Genomic DNA, 26,080 nt, shown 5'->3' with positions numbered 1-26,080 from the left:
CCCCCCCACCTGTACCCTGACTGCCCAAAACCTTACACCCCCAACCCCCCAGACAGCCCCACCCCCGAACTCCTGACCCATCCAATCCTCCCCCTGCTCCCTGTCTCTTGACTCCCCCCCCCCAGAACCTCCCTGCCGCATCTCTGACCCCCGGCCCCCTTACTGTGCTGCAGAGCAGTGCGCTCAACAGCGGGGAAGGGGAGCAGGGTTGGAGCTCCAGACTGCCAGAGGCCGAGGCGATGGCCGACGATCTGTGAATGCAGGGCGGGGGGAGGGAGGGAGAGGAGGGGAGTGGTCTCAAGTTGCAGGGGAGAGGAGGGGGGAAGTGAAGGAGGGGTTTGGCTGCTGGAGCCCTGTGCAAGTGGCACCATCCGGCCGGCTGCCCTGCAAGCCCCACATGCTCTGCATGGGAGGGGAGGGGGTCCGGACATTGACAAATTCCCCCCGGACGCTATTTTTAACTGAAAAAAGCCGGACATGTCCAGGGGAATCCGGACGAATGGTAACCCTAGGCACAGATGAGAGTTATAGACTCTAGGCCCTCAAATATTTCTTGCCCTGAGGAACAGATTTCCCCTCTTTAATCCGGGCCACCAATCAACCTGACAAGACAAGTTGAAATGCAGGGTTGCTGCTGCTGCTGTGACTGAGTGACACAGGAGGAAGAGAGCAAAGGCTTAAACGCCAGTGCTAAAGAAAACATTGAGTGGCCTTCAACTTTCCATGACACTGCAAACTAAAGCCTTCACCCTTTCGCTTTCCAGGTGTCCCTGTCGTGGAAAGGGTTACTAAGCATGGAGCAATGTGTCTGGCCTGAAAATTCACCAGGTGGAAAGTTCTGCCACCGAACAGTGTGAGGGACTCCGAGTTCAAGTCAAGGTGACATCCATCACTTTTAGTACAAAATCCCTAATTTATGAATCCTCCTATACTGCTGGACAAAAGTAAACAACCTCTGCTCCCGAAGTCCCACACAGAGACAGTTCTGTTCAAATACTGCAGGAATCTACAAGCCTTTGGCATCATCAGTTACCATGTCCACTTTCCTGGGGGCCTCGTGCTTGCATTGTAATTGCCTGTTGAGACATGTTAGGCCTCAAGGAAACTGTATATAAATCTCTGGCAAATCACTTTGTGACACAGGAGCCAGGGTGAGGGGTAGGCATTCTTCTGTGACATACGCTGGTATTAATCAGGAGCAACTCCATTGTAGTCAGTGGGATTGCACTGGTGTAAAGCTGGTGTGAGTGAGAGGAGAATCAGCTCTGGGGTCTTCAGCACCGACATCTGCACAGTATAAAAGGATTTGTTTCTCGTGCAAGGAGGAGGAGCAGCATGGATGGGAAAATAAGAGGGTTCGCATGTCATGAGGTGCCTGGGCTTTCTCAGAAAGACTCAGGTTTATCCTGGATCTGGGACGTTGTACTGAGGCTGTCAATCTGGACATTATAACAAATCCACAGCCACCTAAATATTCCATGGTTATCCCACGGCCCCTTGGAACTCCATTGCAACAGAGGGGCTAGAAACCAGATGATCCTGCTTTAAAGCTCAGACTCCTACTGTGATTATCCTCCTGCCCTTACTAGTGTTGGGCGTAAGGCAGTGGAGGACAGTGGTGCAAGTGCATGCACATCTATTCACGCCCCCCCCCAACCCCACCCCCCAAGCCAGCACATTGCACTGAATCTCTGTCCCAAACCTAGCCCAGCTGGTCTTTGACGATGGAGGGAACCTCCCCTACACGCCCTGGCTCAATCAGCTGTAAGGGAACGTGCCATCCTGGCTTGCCCATGCGTCTGGGGCAAGCAAAAGACAATCACTTTTGCCCTGATGAAGAACAATTGAGCTGGGCACTGTGGTGCCATAGAGCCATTTTTAGCCTCAGTGTCACTAGACAAGAGAAGATTTGTAACCATGCAGGTGAAGCTTGGCTTCTAGTCCTCATCTCAGTCTGGCCATGGTGTTTCAGTTCCGGGCCCACTCTGAGCAACCCCAGACTAGAATGTCATATACACAGACAAATACATATAAACCCAGTCAATGCAGTCAGAATGTGCCTCTTCTGAAAAGTCTCCCTGCGTTTCTATCTGTGCAGCCACATGATGCAGGGTCCCAGAAGTGCCCACCTGCACAGGCATTTTGGAGCTTCTCTCTGCAAGCACGTCTTGGGCTTTAATTGGTATTACCTATACTGAGATAAACTAACAGAACCAAGGGGGTACTTGTGGAGCGATAGCCTCCCATTTCCCCTGCCTTCCTCCCCCAAAATGGCTTTCACTTTTGCTTGTCTATCCAGGAAGCCTCCCTCCTCTGCACTGAAAAGGTATTTTCCATCAGTGCACCCATCAATGGAGTGGATTAAAAAAAGAAAGGAAAATAACATACCTGCGGGTTCTTCTGTGCTGCTGGCCGCGGTGGTGGGTGGAGCAACAGGAATCTCTGTGCAGGAGAACGAGACACAGAAAGGGAAGAGAAAGGATTAAAAAAAAAAAAAAAGGGGGGGGGGCATTATTTCAAGTTCCAGATAAGATTGTGCTATGCACATATCCCACTTGCTTTTACTAACTCCATCTGCATGGGAGTTGCTTGCACAATCTTACATGTGTCACAGTGAGAAAGCAAAGGGTTACACTCGAGAGCCAATGGTGCTCTTGCGGGATACAGAACCTGCCCCAGGTTGACAATTGCTTGTGTTGCCCAGATGGGTGTAATTTAGGAGTTCATCTGTTTATTTTTTTTTTAATAAATAAGAAAAAATGGACCTATTCTAGACAAACTTTACCTGCTCCCTCCCTGTGTCATGAGAAAGATGCTTAGTACAAAAAACATTGCTCTGCATTAAAAATATCTATTATGCTGGTTGACATTTTCTAAGGATGAAACTGTGCTATTGCTTGAAAAAAAAAATCAGAGATCATTGTGAGCAGAATTTATATAAGTTTTAACACTTTTGGCTGCATATATTTGGCATATGTATATTTCATTATATATCGGACCTGCAAAATTCTAGTTGTCCTCTTGCCCTGGGGCAAGTAATTTTTGCTGATGGGCAAGTAAAATATTCTTTCCTCCCCATGATCATCATTGTAAAGAATGCTCACTGGTTCGTAAATTGTCGCGACAATATATACATATAGGAACAGGATTTGTAACCAGTCCTCAGTTCTGAAATTATTCAAAATGTACCCCCAAAATATGTGGGTTCCTTAAAACAATATTTTACAATGAAAAGAATTAAACCCCAGTAATAACGAAAAAAATCTCCTGTGGAACTAATCAGGGAAGTGCTTAAAAGCCTTCAGACACTGTCACTTTCTGTCAAAGGCAGAGCACCTGCATGTTCTTTAAAATGCTAGCAATATGCAAAGCCAGACATCCAGCCACTAGAGAGCACCTTAGCATTCTAGCAGGCTGATACTCCAGCAACCTGACTGTCTCGCAGGCTGATTCCATGAGTTGGCATGAACATGCTCCTCATTGTGCTCGCTTTGATCACATTGAAATTCTGTGTCTGTCTTTATTTAGTTTTAGTGCAATGCAACCCAGGGGAGGTGATGCAAGGAGCAACTTACTCTCTGATTTACCATGGCTGTTGGGGACGGTAGTGATAAACCTTTGCACATATCCATTGCAAAGCACAGTGGGGTGTCAAGATTATGGCATCTTGGGAAACAAGCATCTGCTTTTGGCTCCTGCTATCCCATTGCAACATGGGAAAGAATGAATCTCAAATGACCAAAACCCACCATGGAATGCATGCTTGATTCAGGAATAAAAGTGGAGAAGGGGGTATCTCTCCATACTTAGAAACAGTCATCATCTCAGGCAGGCCTTGGGAATGGACAATGCTGAAATAGACCCATGGTCTCTGAAAAAGACTTGATTCTTTCAACCTTCATCTTCCTTTTTGTCTTAACACCAGGAAGTTAGCATAGGCAAGGAAGGCTGCTGTCTGCTGCCCCTCCTGCTTTCCGAGACTACTGTGGTTTTATTGTTTTGTTTTGAGTTGAACGGTTAGAATTTTGTCATTTGGTTTCTTTAACACAAGTAGAGAAAGAGACTGAAACAACCATATACACATCACGAATGGACAGAGTTATCCAACAACAGCAAAGACAACAGGCAGCACAGCGAATGGTTCAATTAAAGAGATTAGGGGTTAGCATTCGACTGAGACATAGAACACACTATGGCTGGCTGTGCAGATGTGGATCTCCCTAAGGTTGGTTCGTAAGGGGGTATAAAAGGGGGGAGCTCGCGTTTTACAAAGGGAAGAAACTTTGGAGGTTGCAGCCTGGTGCTTGTTGCTGTTGTTGTTTTTAAAGTGTATTTTAAATCAAAAGATTAATAAAAACTTTAAAAGACAAATAAAAAAGTCAAATGTTCCACATTTCTGGCTGGATCATGTGAGTGTACAGTCCCATTTAACAGTCTGGGTGTGCGTGCTTGTAGAGCGCTCAGCTGCTTTCGATATGCTTTCAGGATGACGGCAACTGTTAATAATGAACCCTGGCAATCTGCTGGTTTCAGCTGAAGGACCTTGACAATACAAGGCAAGGAAAGAAAAACAGCATAGCAATTTGCCATAGGAACCAGGATTGTGGTGGCATCTCAAAGGAAATAAACACTCAGGACACCCTTTGCATTAAAGAAGTGTTTGCAAAGCAAAAATCAAGCCCTTTTTTAAAGTACCCAGCTGTTTGATTAAGTGGGTTTTAAATTGCACTCACATAAACTAACCAGTGTGGCAAATGAGATGCATGTAATCTGTGCATATATCTACGGCACATTTGCACACAGTACATGCAATCTGTCCAACTAGGAGTTCACAAATGTGTTTTCAATTAAACACTGGTAATTGAGCATATAAAAACTGGTGTTAGTAAACATTTGACCCATTCGGGTCTCAGTGGCTGAGTTGCTGTTTTTTTTTTTTTAAAAGGTTAATTCCACTATGCTACAGACTTCAAAAAGAGTGGTCCACGTACTTATGCAAGGGGCAATGGGAGATCGGCTTTGCTGGTAGCCTTTGGCACATCGATTGCACGTGATGCCAGTCACACCATCTTTACAGGGACATTGACCTGTGGTTTGATTACAGGTTTTGCCAGCTGCACCCACGGGATGGCAATCGCATGCTGTGGGGGGAACACACAACAAAAGGGTCAGAGGTGGGGGAGGGGAAAAATGTACAATGTCATCTAGCAACAATATCAAAGAGCGCCACCTATGGTATGAGACAGTGTTGCACTAGAGCTGCAGGATTAGGTAGAAGTAGCAGTGATTGCCACAAGGTTTCCACAGCTATCCGTCCAATCTAACGCTACGGCATGTCTGTAGCCAGCAATCCCATCAACCTGAAACGAAGGTGGCAATTTATAGAGGTGGATTTAAACAGTCACTATGCAAGTCAGAAACCATGACAAGGGGATGAACAAGCCCACAATCCAATTGCTGAGGACATGGCTCAGGCCAAACATGTTTTGAAGGCAAAACACGCACCTAGTTATGTCAAACCAAGTGGATAGTGTTTAGTGGAGGCTTTATCTGCCTCCAGATTATGTAGATCTGAGCAGCCGAGGTAGCACGGGATCTTTTAGAGCATTGCTGTGATGACATTAGGGTGACCAGACAGCAAGTGTGAAAAATCGGGACAGGGGGTGGGGGGTAATAGGAGCCTATATAAGAAAAAGACCCAAAATCGGGACTGTCCCTATAAAATCGGGACATCTGGTCACCCTAGATGACATCCACCCTGTGATGTTGCAATTGATTAATTCCAGGAGTTTTTGGGTTGGGAGTGTTGGTCCCATGGCTGGGAGTGCCAGGAGAAGGAGAGGCAGATAAACATAGTGATTCAGGAAACCCACAGTGCCAGCTGGTCACGGCAAAGTCACACAACACATGCTATTGGCCAGTTCATTAAGAGAGGAGAACAAATTCAGGGAGGAGTTTCACACCTGCTGGTTGCAAGGGATTTTAGCTGGAAACCATTCGATTTCAGACAGGTTCTGAATTCATTTCACCTCTCATGTAAGAACCTACTTTTCTTACTTTCCCTTTCACCCTTTCCCTGCAAGCAGTGTCCCCTGCAGCTGGTACTGTGGGTGCAGGAAGAAAATGCCCTTGTCTTTTTTTCCCCAGCCTGGAGTACCCGCTTGCTGGCATGTCCCACTCTTCCATTTCAGGTAGATGGAGGTTTGAGTGCAGATGTGAAGGGCATGAAAGGAGATGCAAAATCTGCCCTTGAAATGACACTACGTTAATTTCCCACAATGTCACTTACTGTGCAGCTGTTTGTAAAAAGCATCAGGGACTGTAACCATCACAGTGCTTCATGAATACAGGCGCAGAGGCTCATTAACAATCCTGTTTTTCATATGCTACACACTTAGGGCCAGATTGTGGCCTGCCCCACCGAGATGGGCAGCGATGAGAAAGATGCGAGGAGCCCTCCTTCCCTCCTCTAGCATTCTCCTGCAGAGTCCAGTCACAATCCCCCTAAGAAGCGCAGACCCTGCTCCCTCTGAGTGTCCCCATTGGTGCTAGCATCCAGAGGGTTTGGGTGAGGGCAACGCAACGGCTGGCTGGCCCTGCTGCCTATGCCCAAAAGCCAGCAGAGCTGAATGGGCATGGGAAGGGGAGTGTGTAGTACAGCTGAATTCCACACAAAGACTCCAGCCTGTTAGCATCAGTTTGAGCATGTAACTCCCACTGGTGCTAATCATGGACTCTTGAGAGGGCCCAGCCAGGTCCTCTTGTGCATCCCCGTTCCCCATTGTGGAAATCTGGATTCCTTCACCCCATCAAGGGGAGACCAGGTCTCTCTGAGACACACTGTGCTCTGATCTGCGCTACGGCCCCCCTTTTGTACAGCCAGTGACCATCCCGTGCATGCAGTTTCGCTCCACGGAACCTCATGATTCCCACCAGTTTGTCCCGATGCCACTCGTCTCACTGAATACATTGCCAAGGTCCCATTTTCTGGGCTTTGTTTGTGCATATTCACTGCAACAACACCTCTGAGACATCTAGACTGTTATCCAGACCTCCCTCCCCATATGCATAAATGCCAGTCATCTCTTAGCCACACGTTACATAGTCAATACCTCAGCTTTACTGGCGTCAATCCCTCCATCCCGCTACATGTTGTTGTTCTTCTCTTACCCCTGCTCTGTTTGGCAGGTTTGCCTGGGATGAGGTACAGAATGGAGCACAGTGTCCCAGAGGAAGGGCTCACACCCTAGTGCATAGAGGGGTCCTGTCCCCCAGAATCCTCCGACAGTGGAAGCCTGGAAATACTCCCAGCTGCCATGGCAAGTAGAAGGCAGTGGCAACAGACCCCTCACCCCTACACTGGCACTGGAACTGCCCCAGCCTGTCCTGACAGCATCAAGGCAAATCTTCTCTGAACTGCCCCTCTCAAGTTTAGTAACACGTTGGGGAGACATTTGGGCCCAAAGTTGGGGGGGGGGGGAAGAGTGGGGCACAAAGCTGACTCTATAGACCTTAATTCCTTCTGCCCTCCCACTCTCCTCACAAGATCCCCCTGCCCCGCCCCCAGCACCCTCCCCTCAAATTCCCTCTTGCCCCCCTCTGGCTTCTTTTTTCTTGCTCAAATTCCCCATGCCCTAGCTCTCCTCTGACTTCCCCTCCCCCAAATTCCACTTTCCCCTCCTCTATCTGGCTCTCTCCTTCCCCCTCAAATTCCTTCCTTTCCCTGCCATCAAACTCCCCCTCCACCACGCTCTCTGGCTTCCATATTCTGCCCTGGAGTCTCTCTCCCCCTCTCTATTCTCCCCTCCCCCATCTTTCCCCTTGAAGTTCTGGGAGGGGCAAATGGGCAGCCTGCAGAACATAAGAAAGGCCGTACCGGGTCAGACCAGCTGGTCACGGCACAGTCACACAACATACACCTTAGCATTCTAGCAGGCTGATACTCCAGCAACCTGACTGTCTCGCAGGCTGATTCCATGAGTTGGCATGAACATGCTCCTCATTGTGCTCGCTTTGATCACATTGAAATTCTGTGTCTGTCTTTATTTAGTTTTAGTGCAATGCAACCCAGGGGAGGTGATGCAAGGAGCAACTTACCCTCTGATTTACCATGGCTGTTGGGGACGGTAGTGATAAACCTTTGCACAACCTCTCCCCCCCCCCCAATGCCTTCTCCCCACTTCCACATCTACATGGCTGAGAGTTTGGGGGAGGGGGAACAAGTGTCCCCCTCTACTTGAAATTTGGAATGGATGAAAATGCCCCCGCTCACTTGAAGGACTTGTGGTAGCGTGAGGCAGAGGAGAAAATCTCTCAGGGAGGCAGCTGGGAGGATGGGTAACCTTCCGCTGGCCTCTCGCAGAGCTGGTTGGGAAAAGAGGGAGGGAGGAGAGTTTTCTGCAGAAAATTTTGCCAGAAATTGAAATTTTAACCAAAAAATTGAAAACTGCGAGTTGTTTTTTTTTTTCCTGATTTGGGGTGGATTTTTAACTTAAAGTCAACATTTTTTACAGAAAGCAGGCACTTTTGGTGAAACATTTAGTTTAATAAAACCCCAATTTTCCATCAAAAGAGTTTTGATGGAAAATTTTTGACAGTCCAGACTTAAGATCAAAAGAGACAGGCTGTCTCCTCTGGGGAGGGAGCAGTGTGAGGAGGGTTATCAGGAACAAGCTAATCAGAAATCATGGAAGGGTTAGCAGCAATAAGGTATAGTTTAAAACTGTAAAAGGTTATAAAGGAAAACAATACAAAGGGAATTGGGGAAGGGTTGAAAGAAATACAGAGTAAGGAAAGGGTTAAAGATCAAAGACTAGCTGACAGGGCAGGTTCAGAACAAAGAGTAGCTAGGCAAGGGTTAAATGCAATAAGGCAAATCAGGCAAAGGTTCTGAGTGGAAGACAAAACGCCTGGTGATGCATGCTGCCTCTCTCTTCCCCTTTGGGCCCATGTATTGTTCATATAGGGCAGGAGCCTGCAAGCCCTCCATCCTAGGAGTAATCCTTATCCACAGGATTGCCTCCATTGATTGCAATAGGACGGCTTCAGTGAATAAAGATCGCTCATGATGAGTAAGACTCTCAGAATCAGGCCTCAATGGTAGGGACCTTACAGGAGGGGGGTCTGTCTGTAAAGGCAGGACTTTGTGGGCACCATATAAATAAATAGCAATGCCACCTCCCTCTCCCATGATGGGATACTTTTGCGTATCCTGTCCAAATCTGCTTTTGTCATTTTTACAGCCATATCACATAGTAAATTCATTAGCGAGATGAGGTGCGTGAGGTAAGGTTGTCTCTTTCTAACAGAAGTTGGTCCAACAAAAGATATTACCTCACCCATCTTCTCTCTAAAATCCTGGGACCAGCACAGCTACAACACTGCATATAATCAACTCATGTCTAACTAGTTGTCTACTCTCACCCCTAGGTCTCCTTCAGCATTAATTATACTTTGCTCTTATAAGTACTTTACAAAGGAAGATCAGTAGAATTACCTTCATTTTGGATGTGAGCACAACACAGGCACAGACAGAGGCAGGGACTTGCCCAAGGTCTCACAGAAGGTCAGTGAGCCTGGAATGGAACCCTGGACTCCTTATGGGCCCTATCAAGTGGCCCCATTGAGTCTCTTCAGCATGGGATCTCAGAGGGGAGAGGAGATTGCTCAATCCAGGATCTGAGAATATGCAGAGTTGTGCAAAGATGTTAATAACTAAGCAGAAAACTAGGTTTCTGGAGGGGTGTGAATCTTTCATCAAACTTGGGCAAAGTTGAAGAGTGACTCTGGGACCTGAGTTCCAAGTGGGCCCATGCTGACAGGTGGAAACCATATAAAACTCTGGGGTTTTTATACTGATCTAGATCAGACAAAGCTTGGTCAGTCTTCACTGCAGAGGATGTTGAGGAAATGCTTATCCCAGTCTAATTTCTGAAGGTAATAAAGTCAGGACACTGTCAGAGGCTTTGGTATAAAAAAACAAGATGTTGAAACAAACTGATCATTTAAACAGTAACAAGTCATCAGGACTGGATGGCGTATGTCCAAGCAGCAGAAGGAATTTAAGAATGAAGTGGCTGAGCTACTAAATAAAAGATGCAATCTCTCATTAAAATCTGATATGGTGGAGGACATGAGAGTACCTGATGCTATCCATATCTTTCAAAAACTCAGCAGAAGTTATGCTGGAAACTACAGAACGGTTGGTCTAACTTCTGTACTGGTAAACTGCTTAAAACAACTGTTAAAATAGAATTGTGTGACACCAAGATGAGCATCACATGACAGGGGCAAACCAGAGTGGCTTTGATAAAGGAGAACCATACCCCTCCAATCTATTTGAATTCCTTGAGGGAGTCAACAAAATAGTGGGAAAAGGAGAACTAGTCAATATTATTTATTTGGGATTTCAAACAGTCTTTGACAAAGTTCCTCACAAGAGTCTGCTGTTATTATTAATTACCTACTAAGGACACCAAAGAGTCATTGAGTGAGGAATAAAGTTCCGTGATAGTTTAGAAACTGGCTAAGAGACAGAAAACAGTAGGAATGCATGGTCACTTTTCAACATGGAAAGAAATTAACAATGAGGTGCTTCAGTCTACAAGGTCTTGTGGTGCTTGTATTGTATTTATTAGTGAGCTGGGTGAGAAGGGAGATTGCAAAGTTTGCAGATGACTCAAATTTATTTTGGTCAGTTAAGACTAGAGATGACTGAAGAACCTCCAAGAGGCCTAATCACCAAGCTAGGTGAATGGGCAACATAATGGCAGATGAAACTCAATGCGAAAGCAAATGCATTATTGGGAAGAACACAGTGAACTACTCACACATACTGAAGAGTTCTAAATTAAGCATAGCCACACAGGAAAAAGATCTAGGAGTCACTGAGGACTGTTCAGTGAAAAACATCTGGCTGATGCATAGTGGAGGTCAGAAAAGCAAACAAAATATTAGGTAGTATTACAAAAGGGACAGTGAACAACAATAAATATAATATCATATAAATCAATGGAACGTCCTACCTGGAATACAGTGTTCATCTCAAAAAAGCAGGAATAGAGGCAGCCAACCAAATCAATAAAAGGCATAGAAAGTTTCCACACAACGAGAGATTGAAAAGATTAGGATTGTTTAGTGAGAAGATGAATAAAACACTATTGAGGAATGCCAAATAATATACAGAACATGGAAGGTCAATCAAAATCCAAGAATAAGGGGGCATTCAATGAAATTAAAAGGCAACATATTTTAAATGATAAAACAAAATGCTTCTTTTGCACTGCACATAATTAACTTGTGAAACTCACTGCTACAAGACATTATGGCAAAGGCCCAACAGCAGGATTAGATTAAGAACATCTGCAGTTACACTAGCTAGGATTAAAATATATACTTGGGACATACAAACCTCCTGTTTCAGGACACAAGCCAACTACTAATTGCCTGGAGATTGGAAGAAATTTCCCCCAGGGGCATGGGTTATTGCAAAATTGTCTGTTGTGAGGTTTTATATCTTCCTCTGATCCAACACTGGCCACTGCTATAGACATGATTCTGTATTTAGACAGACCACTGGTCTGACTGAGTATAGGCACTGTTTTGTTTTTATGCTTCAGCTGAGATTAGAATGGAGTTTTCAGGCTTTCGAATAAAAACTCAAAGCAAAACTCAGGGCTGTGAATGAGAGAGAGTGAGAAAGAAAGAGCTACTCCCTTGAAAAGTTTTAGAACTTGTTAGGATCTGTCTGGCTTGTGACAGGTCACCAAGCAGCCATTACAAAAATGTAAATATTTTTCCATCCCTGAATTTGTGTCACAGGTATTCTCAGCCGCTAATCTCCAAACGCATGTGTGTTGAAAGATAACAGGAGGACAAATTTCCAGGATTATCTCTTGTCAAGTGTGACATTTTTGAGAAGGTATCCAGTTCACCCAGGGGTGGGAGACTGAAAGGACTTCACATTTTTTTGAGAATTTGCATCTTCCTGCTTTAAAGGAACTTGTTTCTTTGCAATGTGCTGAGAACAATACAAAGCCCAGTTCATTGGATAAAAGACAATTTAATTTCCTGGTAAGTGTTTGGATTTCTTCATGTTGTACCATATCTGCAATGATAACATCATAGTTTTCAGACCTTCCAGTTTCAGAGGTAAAACCCAGGGTTTCGAGTGACGTGTTCTGTGCTTTGTGGTGAGCAGTAAAATGTTAATATAAATACTGAACTAAGCCCAGAGAAATATCTATTCCTTTGCAGTGGTTAGTGAGTAAGGACCCAATTCAGGAAAGTATCCTTTCTCAGGAAACCACTTAAGCATATGCTTAACTTTATATATGTGTTTAAGTGCCACTGAAGTCAATTTTTCTAAATGTTTGTTGTGGGAAATTTTGACTTTGTTCTGATTCAGAATCAAAACAAATTTTGAATGGTCAGACTATCCCATGGAACAGAAAGTCTGGTTTCTTATGAGCTTTATCTCGAATGACAGAAGAATTATTGAGATATTGGGTCCAATCCATCTGATATATCATATTTAGTAACTCACATACCAGTAAAGCCTGATTCTACTAAATTCACCTGGCTTGGGACTGAAGGTCCATGAAACCACTGAGATCTGCATGATTTCCCCCAAAAGCCATAATAAGGCAGATGTTCATCTGAAACTTGACCCCAGCCTCAAAATTCAGCCACCCATTTTCCAGAAGATTCTGAACCTTGGCAAATGATTTGGTGAATTGCTTTTGACTTTTAGGTTTGCAGTAAAATCCCAGAACAGGAAAGTGTCACATGGTTTGGAGATTCAGAGACATTTCACTCACATCAGACATCCACAGTTTCACTTTGAACATTAGACACACCCAAGATGGTGCAAAGAGATATGATCTATAATACCCTAGCTGGACTCTTGCACCGCCAGGTTGATTCACACTTAGGGAAAGCAGACAGCCCTCCCTTAGGGTTTCCAGCAAAGGCAGATTATGTTGTGGAGAGAATTCCGTGGAAGCTGGCTGCTCATGGGAATGCACCAATCCGTCACATTCCTTGGCAACCCTGGCCACATCCCTCCCCAACCAGATCTGTTCACTGGGAGGGGACGCTGCAGCAGAAGTCATAGCAGCTTCAGCGTGTTGACTCTGAACACTAATGATGACTATTTAACATTGTTAGCTAATTTACTGCTGATCATTTTAGCAGAAGCATTCAGCTACATTACCCCTGCAAATGAATATCTATTTCCTTGAGTTTAGTGCAGTAACGCCTGGGCTCCTCTTTGCATCCCTTAGGAGATCCCGAGGTTTTTGGCCAACAGAAATACTAACTCACTTCCTTATCAGGTAAAATCAAATAGCTCCTTTCCACTTCAAAGCGTACTTGCTACTGTGCTGTGTATCAATGCCCTAATTTCCTGTTTATGGAACTAGAGCTCAGGGCAGCATCGTTAGTGGCCTTATATTTCTCACCTCACAACTCAGTCCTTCTACTGGGCATCTTCTCTGTGACGTGCCACCAGGCAGGTTCCACAAAGCCCCCATGGATCAAGAAGTTTGATTAATTGAGAATAAGGTTTTGAACAACTGTAATAAATCCAGTCTTTGGTCACTCATGGTGTGGGCTGGCTTTGGAGATGCAAACAATGGGACAATTATTAGGGAGCTTGCAAACAAAGCCCATGCCTAACTGCCTACAAGCGATGATCATCATATTAAAGACCCCACCCCCAACAACCTGGCAGCAATGATCTCCGTACTACTGACATTTTCAGTAATGAAAAGCTGAAAAAAAAATCATTTTGTGCTGCTCTCTATGGCCTGCTCCACAGTTAAAAGTTAGATCGACCTAACTACGTCACTCAGGCTGGTGAAAAATTTTGCGCCCTGTGCGACATAGTTAGGTTGACCGAACCCCTGGTGTAGACATGGCTAGGTCAACGGAAGAATTTTTCCATCAACCCAGCTACCATCTCTCGGAGACATGGATTACCTAAATAGATGGAAAAAAAACACCCTTCCGTCGATCTACGGAGCTTGTCTAGATTACCGCTAAAGTCGATGTAATTTACATCGCTCAGGGGTGTGAAAATACGGCCCCCCAAGCGACATAAGTTACACCGACTTAAAGCAGTGTCTACACCGCACTATGTCAGTGGAAGACGCTCTCCCGCCAACATAGCTTCGGCCTCTCGTTGAGGTGAAGTAGTTATAGTGCATCTTCACCACATGTGCTACACTGTTGCAGCTGTATTGATGCAGCAGCGCTAATGCAGTGCGGTAATGAAGACAAGGCCTATCTTGCTACAGTGGCACAGCTGCAGCAACTTACCTGTACCGCTGTAGTGTAGACATGACCTAAGTGCTTGCATTCTGTTGCTGCTATTATACAGCTGTTACATATACAGCACTTCACTCTCCTTGGCTTATCGATCAAAGTGTACTTGCTAAGCACAGAGGATGAGAAAACTCTGGCAAAAGCACAGGGCAGACTATGGAGAGCAGGGAGCTCCTGCAATACTGGAGAGAAAGGGAAGCAGGCCTGCAGAAATGTTCTGATTGGACCCACTAAAGTCATTTCTAGAGCTTGTTGGGAATTTTCTGACAAAACATTTTTCATGAGAAAATGATGGATTGTTGAAACCGAAACAGTTCATGGACAAGAGTCAGTTTGGACCAATTTTTCAGCTCACAAACATTTTGGCAATAGTTTCAAACTTCTCAAAACATTTTGTTTCAACAAATGCACAACAAAAATTCTGGTTTTCTAGTTTGAAATTTAAACTAATTATAATAAAAAAATTAATGGCCAAAAATCAAAATGATGAAAGGTTTCAATTGGCCTGAACCATTTTTGTTTGTTTGCAAATATTTTTGAGGATTTCAACTTTTCATCCTGATTTGGGACAGGAATTTTTTTTCCCCCCCATCTCTCAGTGTTTCATAGGACAGGAAAACCATTTCTTGCCTAGCTCTACTTTTTTATTTTTCTTTCCCTTTTTCCTAGATATGCATAAAGTGCCAGGTTTTCAAAAGTGACTAGTGATTTGGGGTGCCCAACTTGAAACCTGAGGGACAACTGATTTTCAGAGGCAGGTGCTCAGCACTTTGTGAAAATCTGGTCCTTTATGGTGTTTCAAGTTGGTCCTCCAATATGTCTACACCTACATCACTAGTCATTTCTGAAAATCGGGGCCAGAACACGCCATTAACATTTCATTTTGTAACGTGTTCTTTATGAAAAAGTTAAATATAAAGGCCACAATTTTTAAACCTGGGTGCTGGAAGTTTGGCTCCTAAATCTATTTTTAAGCAGCAAATTAAGAATGGCCTGAGTTTCTGCAGTGCCAAAAACCCACAATGCCTATTGCAGTCTGTTGGATCTGCATGTGACAAGCATGCTTAAAAAAAATCAGGTCACTTTTATTTTGAAGCCTAAATACAGATTTGGGAGCCCAACTTAAAGTATATTTAAATACATATTTTAATTATATATTGTGACAAAGGTCCTCCTCTACTTTGGTGGGTCCTGTGTTTATTGGCAGATTTGCTTGCCTCAGAGATTCACCAGGTGGGTAAGGAAACAGCCCAGAGACCTTCCCCTCTGGTAGAAACCACCATCCAGGTCAATTCCTCCTGTGTCTGATCAGGAGTTGGGAGGTTTGGGGGGAACCCAGGCCCGCCCTCTACTCTAGGTTCCAGTCCAGGGCCCTGTGGACTGCAGCTGTCTAGAGTGCCTCCTGGTACAGCTGCACAACAGTTACAACTCCCTGGGCTACTTCCCATGGCCTCCTCCCTTCTTTATCCTCACCACAGGACCTTTCTCCTGGTGTCTGATAATGCTTGTACTCCTCAGTCCTCCAGCAATATACCTTCTCACTCTCAGTTCCTCACATGCACACTACAAACTGACGTGAGGTCCTTTTTAACTCACGTGCCCTGATTAGCCAGCCTGTCCTAATTGATTCTAGCAGTTTCTTCTTAATTGGCTCCAGGTGTCCTAATTAGCCTGCCTGCCTTAGTTGGTTCCAGCAAGTTCCTGCTTGTTCTGGAACTGCCCCTGTTACCTTACCCTGGGAAAAGGGATCTACTTAATCTGCGACTAATGTATCTGCCTTCTAACACTCTCCTGTAGCCATCTGGCCTGACCCTGTCACAATATTTAAAATAGCTTTCCCTTCATTTTCATGATTATGGGGGAGATTTTTGAAGGTGCTCAGGGGAATGAGGAGCACAAGGCCCATATAAAGTCAGAGATGTGTGCTCCTAGAGCCCTTAGGCAACATTGAAAATCTCTTCTTACATATATAGGATGAAAGGCTGGTCCTACTGAAGTCAATTGCAAATCTCTCATTGACTGCAGTGGGGCCAGGATTTCCCCCAAAGTTTCCAGTGCAGTCCTTGTTCCTTTTGCGGGTGCTCTGGATGCAGAATATTAGTTTTATGTTAGCGCTGTAATTGTTAGGTTCGTGTTTCTCAATCCTGGCTACCCATCCCTGGTCCTTCATTCCCCCCCCAAAATGCCAGGGCTAGCTGCAAAGTAAAGGGTATTTCTAGTCAGCACAAAGCAGCTTCCTCTGGATTTCTTCTCCACCATGGCTGTGGTCATGTGACTGTTGTTGTGCATCCTGCTGCTTTTATTTTGTTGAATGAAACAAGCTCATTCCTGAAAGCCAAATGCCGATGCTATTACAGAGAGAGCATCTGTGGAAGAGCAGCCTCTCGGCGCTCCAGCAGGCAGGACACTCAAACACATGTGCCTTGCTGCTAGGCTGAGATATGATCAAAAAGCAGGGGGTCTGGGAATACTTCTGATGTAACTGGGCACACTCTTGACTTCGGAGATTTCACTAGGGAAGTCGACCGGACATGTCGGAGCAACATTCTGGGAACTGCACCGGAGGTCAGACATTGTTCCAGTGAGATACCGTCTTGTTTATGTCCAGATGTCTTCTCAGCCTTTTTGAAGGGATGTCGAAGGCCCCATCTTGTTACTGGTCCTCCCCTTCCCCTAAGCTCTATCTATTTTAAATTTGACACCAGGAATGTAAGACAGTCTCAGAAATTTCTGAATGTTCAAGAGAAGATGTCCCAGAAGAAAGGGAAGTGTTGCTGAAGAACACTGTGGAAAGATGGTTTTAAATATGGCATGGTCTTCTGAAGCAATACCTTGGTTTAGAAATTAACTCATCACCTTGTACTCCCTCTCCCCCATAAATAAAACCTCATAGCTCCAGACCTGCACAGGGTGAAATCTGACAAAGCCAGAGTTCCAGAAAGAGCCACCTCTGAAGAGTTTCTGAAGAGTTAAAAGGGTTGAAAGAAAATAAAATTATACCAGGATGGAGGCTGGGGAGGAGCAATATGTGAAATCACTGGTTCCCTGGAGCCATAAGCCATCTGCAGCTGAAGTGATTTCTGGCACTGATGTGACCTCACTGTGATGTTATTAGCAGGTGTATCACCCAAGCATGAACATGCTTTTTTTGGTGTGTGTGTGTGTGTGTGTGTGTAATGAATTACTGGGCCAACTGGGGAGGATCTGGCGTTTAAGGTTCTGCAGCAGCAGGGAACCAGTGCAAGAGGCAGATGCCTTCAGTCTTCAGTGTGCGTGGCAAAGAACATCACCCAGCTCATGTTCCTTCAAGGGGAGATGGCTTAGGCAAAGCCCTGGTCTCTGCTATTCCGCTCGCCCTATATGCATGGTGTTTTCTGAACGTACTGGCTCCAATTCAGAATAGCATTTAACTATGTTGTCCTGAACTGAGGTCAGGGAGAGAAGGAAGTCAGAGAGGAGCAGGAACTGAAAACAAGCACTGACACAAGGACACCTACAGGGTAAGAGATAGGGAGGATTAGTGTTCAGTGAAGAAAGAAAATACTGAAAGCTTTAGCTAAACAAAGATTAAAAATAAGAAATGGTGTCATGCTGTCTATGGTTCCTAGCAATCCTGGGGAGCAGATCTCAAACACACACCTTTCAACACAGCCACGCACTTGAGTGGAGATGGTGGGTCGCTGTTGGTTGTGAAGAGAAAAGGGCCTCGTGTGGTTTCCAGTATTCGCTTTTGTTCCTTGCTAATGATACAGGTGGATTATATTTCATTAGAACGAGAACACATGCACCAAGGGGAGAACAAGATTGAGGTTTTCTCATGGGGTCCCATCTGGCTTGAAAGTATTAGAAACCTCTAGGTAACTGTGCCGAGCAATAGAAATACTTCACTGTAGCCCTGATTCAGCAAATCATCACTATTCAGCATAGTACATAAGCATCTGCTTAACTTTAAGCAAGTGCTTAAGTCCCATTAAAGTAAATACACTTAAAGTTATGCATATTAAGTGCTGTATGAACAGGTATGGGCTTTAAGTGTTTTGCTGAATTGGAACCAATATCTTCTCAATTGGTTAAAAATAACTTTAAAGCGCAATCATACATAGTACTTTCATCTGAGGCTCTCAAAGTGCTTTACTAAAGGGGCATAAAAATGATCACCCCCATTTTACAGACACGGAACCTAAGGTGAAGTGACCTGCCCGAGGCCAAATAATTAGCCAGTGGCATAACCCTCCCAAAGAGAGAGTTCATTTTACAATAGAACTTGCAGCAATGTTTTGGACAATGACTATATAAAATTTATAGGAGTTATATTGTTGTATAAGGAAACCTTCAATGTGATGTTCCGGCACTTCTGTAATTCAGCTCCTTCACCGAATTTGTTTTTCTGATGATGTTTATAAATAAAACGATGACCTAGTGCTAGACGTTTGTAACCCTATCAAAAACTAAATAACCTACTTGGTCACATGGATCTGGAATGCCCAGACATAGACACTGCAGTGATGAGGGTGGTATAAACATTTAGCTAGATTAGATAAAGTAAATGCATGCCCTGGTGAATCTCAAGGAAGGTGTAGCTAGGCTTGGCAGAATCCAATTTTTTATTTTTGTATAATTTCAATGGATGATAGCAATGTTTATTTTGAAGCACTTTTAAGTTTTCACAGGTATGCAAAATTATGGGGGCAGATAATAATTATACAAGAACAGTAGATGCTGAGATTCGAAAAGTTAAAGTTACAACACAAAGTGTCAATATCACATATCAAAATACGCAAAGTAAATATCCTTCAATCAAATGCTAATGAGTTCTCAAGTAGCATTTTTCTTACTTTGCCTATCTGTAAATTTTGATGATTATCGATGGGAATAGTTTTTGTTGGTTGGTATATGTATGGCTCAAATCAATGTCTACTGACATTTACTGATAACGATCTAATCCTTCCAAGCCTCGATGTAGAGCAACGCTAGGGAAGTTTTGGGTCAGCTGAATGTAGTAACAGGAGTTCTTGGGAATCCTCATCAGAAGTTGTCCTGAACAAGCACCAGCTCCAACTCATCCAAACACTGAGGACTGGGCTCATCTTTTGTCTTAATATCAGACTCAGATCCAGCTTCAAACAGGAAGGGAAAGGAAAAAGGGGGAGCTTTTATAACGAAGGGTGACTCTTTTGGGCCCAGTTCTGCTTCGGACACACAGGATAACTCCCTCCAAAGGAAATGAGATCTCCAGGCATGCATCTAAGGGCAGAATGTGTCCCTCTTCCTCAACCTGCTGAGGCCAAAGCGTGGTGACAGTTCTGACAATGAAAGGCATCAGAGCAGAGCTGTGCAGGAAGCTGACAGTAAGAAAGAAGCAATTTCTTCAGCATATCTAAGTATTGCCTCTAGGTTCAGTTTCACGATGTAACATTTTGATGTCAGCGACTTGCAATCATAAAAGACAGATGACTAGCGATGGATGATTTCTTGCCCAATTTTCCAGATGCAAAAAGATTGCAGGTGACACAGAATTATGGAGGTTAGTTAAGAATGGAGAAGATTGTGAGGAACTCCCGAGGGATCTAGCCAAGCTAGGTGAGTAGGCAGCATGCTATCTGATGGAATTCAATGTTGGTTGATGTTATGCACCTTTGAACGAATAATTTGAACCACCTTACTTAGTTCTAAGTTAACAACTCTGGGAAAAGACCTGGGCATCAGTTTGAACATCTACATGGAAACCTCTGCTCAGTGTGAAGCTGCGGTCCAAAAAGTAAACAAAATGTTTGGATGAATAAGGAATGGGATGGAGCATAATACAGAAATATTATGAAGCCATTATATAAATCAGTGGTTAGCTCTCACCTGGGGAACTCTGCTTTGTTCTGGTCACCTCATCTCAGAAAAAAAGCAGAAGGAAAAAAGGAGGCAATTAGAATGATGAGAGTCATGGAAAAAACTCAGATATCGATTGCAAAGACTTGGATTGTTTACTTTAAAGAGGAGATGAATAAGAGCGGACATAAGATATACAAAATACTTAATGGCAAACAGAAGATAGGTCCAGCAATTCCATTCACCATTTCTCAAAGTACAGGAATAAGGGGACATTCCATGACATTAGAAGGTGGCAAATTAAAAATCGATAAAAGGGAATTCTTTATCGCACAGTGAACAATTGTCCAGGGAAACTCATTGCCACAATATATCATAGAGGCCAAGAGCTTCCCAGGATTCAAGAAAGGACTAGACATTTATAGGGCTAACAACAGTATCCAGAGTTATAATAGTAAGGATTTAAAAAGCAAAACAAACTACTGAATAAAAAAGCAGGCCAAGTGTTCTGGAAGGGGGAAATAAACATTCCTGCTATAGGGCATCCTCTGAATGAGGATTAGGAGTGACTTTAACTGTGGGCATGTTTTTCCACAATTGTCCACTCTGGGTTTCCTTGAACCTTCCTCCAAATCAGCTGGTAATGCCTACTGTTGAAGACAGGGCACTGGATTAGATGGAACTGTGGTGTGTTTCAGTCTGTCACTCCTGATGTTCCTGTGATTTGATAAGCATAAGATACCTATCCAGTCACTTGTGTGCATTTCCTTACTGACCCTGCGATTTGAGCCTTCTTCTGAGGTTTAACCAGCACTAAGCACCCAGTTGGGTGGAAAGGAGGTAAATCTGACTCTAAAACATGAGACAGTTGGGAACAGAGCTTAGGAACACAGGTGTTCCCATCGGATCATTGGTCCATCACATCTCACATCCTACTTCTGGCAATGGCAAATGTCTTTGTAGAAGAAAGCAAGAAAAAAACATGGGTGATGCTCCCTTTAAGTTGTGAAACAAAAGCATTGTACAGATAGCCCATGCAAAAGAGTGGTGCAGGATCAGAACAGAATCTTAACACTTAGCACAACCTTCAACAAAGTCTCTGCTGTGTCTTGTTTTCTCTTCCCTTTAATTTATTTGCCTTGTTATCTGTTTCATACTCACCCTCTCCCTCGTTTCATATTTCCAGTCATTTTATAATAATAACAACAACAACAACAACAAAGGAGCTCAGTATCATTATCCCCATTTTACAGATGGGGAAACCGAGGCACAAAGACTTGCGCAAGCTTACTCAGAAGACCAGCAACAAAGCCAGGAATGGTCCCAATGGGCAAAACTCCCATTGATGTTCTGAGGAAAGGGCCAAAGTGAAACAGCAGAGCTAGCTCTGGGCATTTGGCAGGGCTATGGGGCCCTCTCCCTCTTCCAAGCAGGCTGCTTAGAGCCCGGGAGTGTCAAAGATGCTGCCCCTTTAATGTCTGAAGGCCCCTTAGGTGGTGTTAGTGCCTGCACTCTATTTCCTGATACTGAGCAGGAGTTAGGATGGAATCACCCTGTTATTTAACCAAATGACAGCACAAGGCTTTCCTTAAAGCAAGCATGTTTAGTTGCCATTAGGTGGCTCCCTCTTGATCCCAAGGACCCCACAGTCCCCATCTTCATGAAGCTGGCTCTGAGCAAAGTTACTGGGATCCAAGCCTGGTGATTATCTCAGCAATAAATAACATGCTGGAGAACAAGTTTCAAGTGGCCTCTTTCACTTCACCTGCAGTGTCTGCCAGTGCATCCATTAGCAGGTGTATTACCATTAGCAGCATGCGTATGTGCAACCTGGAGAAATCGTCACATGCACAGATACCAAACTGTGTGTGCAGATACAAAACTGGGGGCTCTGCACACACACAGGTGAGAGTGCACACAGCAATCACGGAAACTACATGACAGTTGGCACAATCTGTCTCCAAAAGGGAAACTTCCATATTGTGCCTGGATGAGTGAAAGGCAGTAAATTCAGGAAGGATAGGGTCAAACTTTTTACACAGGGTGGGTAATAATCCTTCAGTGAAGATTTACAATTCTGCTGAGACTCTGTGTTGATACTGAGCTGAAATTGCAAGTTGGAGGAGGAAGATTCATTTTCTTAATGAAATTTTTAATCTTGCATTAGGCGATCTAGCTGTTTCTCCTACCTATGCCAAATCTCACCCCTCTGCAATAGGTTTACATTGGCAACTTTAGCACAAGTGCATTCATGGTTCATATCACTTGTCGTCTTTTCATCAAAAGCATGTAAATCCTTTCCCCTCAAAGTGCAGAACTGTTTTATGGAAATGCTATAAAACCCTGCAGGTTCTCTGTTTCAATATAATTACATTAGGACCGATAGTCTGGCAAATATCAGGACTGAATTTAATCAAAAGAGCTAATGGAATCTACTCTACTTATAATAGCTTATGACGGAATGGGTTTACATAGGCTGGAGATGTGGAATTTCACTTGCAACATCATTGAGAGGTGAGGGTGGGTCGGGGGGAAGTAAATCAAAGTAAGCATGGAGCTTTATTTCGGAGGAAAGACCAATTTTGATTCCCTGGTTTAGGGCTTGATCCTGCTTCCACTGAAGTCAGGGAGAGGCTGGGACACAAATGTTTGAAAAAGATATTTGTATAGGTTTTTGCCCAACTGTTTTTTACACACAGTGTCAAGCATATTGGAATAAGCTGAAGAGATGCAGAAAGGAACCCCAGTTCCTAGTTCAGCTGCTAGAATATAGGAGCATCATATTCATTTAGAGTTGATCCAAAGCTCACTGGAATCAACAGAAAGACTCCTATTCATTTCAATGGGCTTTGGCTCAGCCAAGAGATACCGGGCTCACTCATGCAATCTGACCTCTAAACCTGAAAGACATGAAGGCCCCTTCCTGACCCACTTGCTTCTCTCATTTTGTCTGACCACCCACCATCAGAAGTAATAGGGCTGCTCCTTTTGCTTCCAGGCTCTGCCCTGGAGAGCCTGGCATAATCCCAACACTGCCACTTCATGCAATATCCCTTCTCAATCTGGCTCCAGTTCCCTTGCATGTGGTTTGCAGCCAAATTGCAATGTCTGGCTGAGCAGGCTGCCAGTCTAGTAAAAAAGTTTTCCATGTGCCTTCATGCCATGTGCTGGCTCTTGCATGGGAAGCAGCCTCTGTATCCATTGAAATCTTTCTTTGTAAGAAGATAACAAGAAGGAAGCAAATGTACAGTAAATCAACATGAGCATAAGAGCGTAACTCTTTAACAGGACACTGTCAGGTTAAAAGTCATCCTTACAAGCCCCAAACACTCACACGTTTCCTTACCTGCGTTTCCAAGCCCACAGTGGATCATTAAAACTGAAATATTTTTTAAAAAAGAATGCATTTTCATTATGCTCTTTGTCACCCCCAGCCCTCTCTTTCCCTTTAACAAAAGCTTCACTTAGTCTGGATAGGAGAACTACCTGGGTCATTTTTATTTCCTGTTTACAGCTCATTCACAATTTGATCTTCATACACTTGCCCAATGTGCAACGTTGAGAACCAAAACACAACAAGGGACCTATTTATGGGTTTTTTTTAAATGTTTAATTGAATTTTTTAAAAACAAATCCACCCTGCAGACATTTCTAAAAACTCTTTGGTAAAACCCATTTTGTAAAAACCCATTTCTGAGGACCCAACTGGGTATATGAAAGTGTCCCTTTAGAGAACACAATTTTGTTCATCCAGCATTCTCTTTTACCTTGCCATTAGATATAAAATAAATCAAGAAATGCAATCCTGTTATAGTATGGAGTGAAAGATGAATAACACACGTATGAGGAAAAGCAATTTAGCTAAATGTGTCTGTTAGGTTGAATTAATGAAGTTGAATTATTACATACAAACATATCCAACAGATCCTTTATCGAACACGTGCTATAAGTTCACACCAGGCAAAATATGCTTGCAAGAATGATTAAGTATGCTGCATGCTGGCTTGACAGTTCTCTATCAATTTTATTTTCACAAGACACTGGTATTTTATTAAATGTGTTAAACGTAAAATGTGAATGGAGCATTGCAATGGTTGAAAGAATCAAGTCTTATAGAGAAACATGAGTCATTTGTAAGGCTGATGGCAGATGCAATAGGGTGGTTAATTTCTTAATTTTAAATGCATTCAGTCCACATGAGATTCTGGGGGAGCCAAGCCCATCAACAGATGGTTTGGTGAGATGATAAATTAATATTGTTATCAATGGAGAAATGGCTGAAATTGTTAGATGATAGCTCTTTTTAACAATTATTTTACCATTTAAAAAAATTATTTTATAATAGAGCCAAAGTTCATAAAGAACAACAGTGGAAAACGAAAAGCCTCTGTATTGTAAAGAGCTCAGGAATACGATGGTTCAAAGGAATTCCCCTTTCTGCAGGAAACTTCATTTCATCTGCGTTTGTATAGGACAATAGATTATACCAACAATAAACCATTCCAACTACTGTGAAATTGTGCTGAATAGCTGGAGAGTCAGGGGGTTCTCAATCGTTAGCATATTTATTACGTACCTTTGTATCTATTAGCTCCAATAGCCAGGGTTTTGTTATAAACTATAGAGGGTGGGGAAAAGTATTCAAATTTGTTGATCTCTAATTCAAGAGCAGGAGCTATTCAAGAATAAGCCACATCAAGATAAATTCATTGCAAAGTGAATTTAGTAGAATTAATTAGGATTGCAAAGTGTTTTACAAAGGTGGGTAAGCATTATTCTCATGGGGAGACTGAGGCATAGAGGGGTTAAGTCACTGTCCAAACAGACACCAAGTCACTGGCAAGAACTAGAACTAGGATTTCCTTAAGCTTAACTATGGGCTTTAATCACAAGACCACACTGCCTCAATCAGGTGGAACTTCATTTTTATGCCAAGAGATAGCACCTGGTGTATGTACCACCATGGGGGTGCTGCATGGGACTTGTGCTGTCTCTTTTTACAGGGATGAATTGCACCTTTTGTGCCTGTGGAAGATGCTGGCTTGACCGGCATGGAGAATAGGTACATCAGTGGCAATGGACAACTGCTCCATCAGTGAGCTTCGGGGAGGGGGGCACCTCTGGGGGATAAAAAGATAAGTCCGTTTTCATGGACATTCTATCCTATGCCCAACCAAATATTTGTTGTGAGAAGGAATAGTCAGCAGTAAAGAACCACCTGCCCATTCCCCTAGAACACTGATATCAGAGTATCAACAGCAGTCAGCACAACCCAGCACAGGGACTCTGACCATTGCTGAAAGGCATAATGGAGGCAGCCTATTGATTTGGGCCAAATTTAAGGGACTCCAGAGCTTGGAGGATGGGGAGGGGGAGGAGCATTGGTGTAAATTGCCATTTGGCTGACTGTAGTGAAGTGATCCTGAGCTGATGCTACATCAAATGGCTTTCCTTCCACGCAGCTGGGCTCACAAGAGCAGCCCATTCCCTGCATAATGGAATCCAATTCTGCTATCACCAAAGTTGATGGCAAAATGTCCATTGACTTCACTGGAAGCAGCATTGGATTTAGACCCTGAACATTGTGACAGATGGATTTGGTGCACTGGGGAAACCCCCTTAGATAAGAAGGGTGCATTCTGCTACCATCACATGCAGCCAGGAGACTTGGCCCTGGTAAAGCCAAGCCAAAATAGTTCCTTTCCACTCGCTAAAGTTTTAGTGCTTTGGATTGAATATTGGGCATAATATCTACCATGGGGGAAAGCAGCTAAGACACTTAGGAACCTACGTTCCACTGGGATTTAGGTACTTTGGAAAATTTTATCCGGTTTCTTCCAGAGGCAATAAAAAAAGTTTTATGTTCCACCTGAAAAAAAAAGAACAAGTTAAAAAGGCAACAATCCCGGCTTCCAGAGACAAACTTGCATTCCTT

At 43.8% G+C, this 26,080-nt stretch overlaps 1 protein-coding gene across 4 annotated transcripts in view; it reads right to left on the bottom strand.

Annotated features, from left to right (window-relative positions):
• Positions 1 to 26,080, bottom strand: part of NTN1 (netrin 1) — a 267,394-nt gene that overhangs the window by 116,274 nt on the left and 125,040 nt on the right. For 3 of the 4 annotated variants that reach the window (XM_034789679.1, XM_034789681.1, XM_034789678.1), the window contains exons 4-5: positions 4,992 to 5,141; positions 2,389 to 2,442 (exon numbers count right to left, since the gene is read on the bottom strand). In XM_034789679.1, coding sequence (XP_034645570.1) covers positions 2,389 to 2,442; positions 4,992 to 5,141 — 204 coding nt within the window. The remainder of the gene's footprint in view (positions 1 to 2,388; positions 2,443 to 4,991; positions 5,142 to 26,080) is intronic. The other variant, XM_034789680.1, reaches the window with a different exon arrangement.

The sequence above is a fragment of the Trachemys scripta genome, chromosome 14 (assembly GCF_013100865.1).
Source record: "Trachemys scripta elegans isolate TJP31775 chromosome 14, CAS_Tse_1.0, whole genome shotgun sequence".
NCBI lineage: Eukaryota > Metazoa > Chordata > Testudines > Emydidae > Trachemys > Trachemys scripta.
Note: the sequence above shows the minus strand (reverse complement) of the source record. Positions and strands in the feature narration are given on the sequence as shown.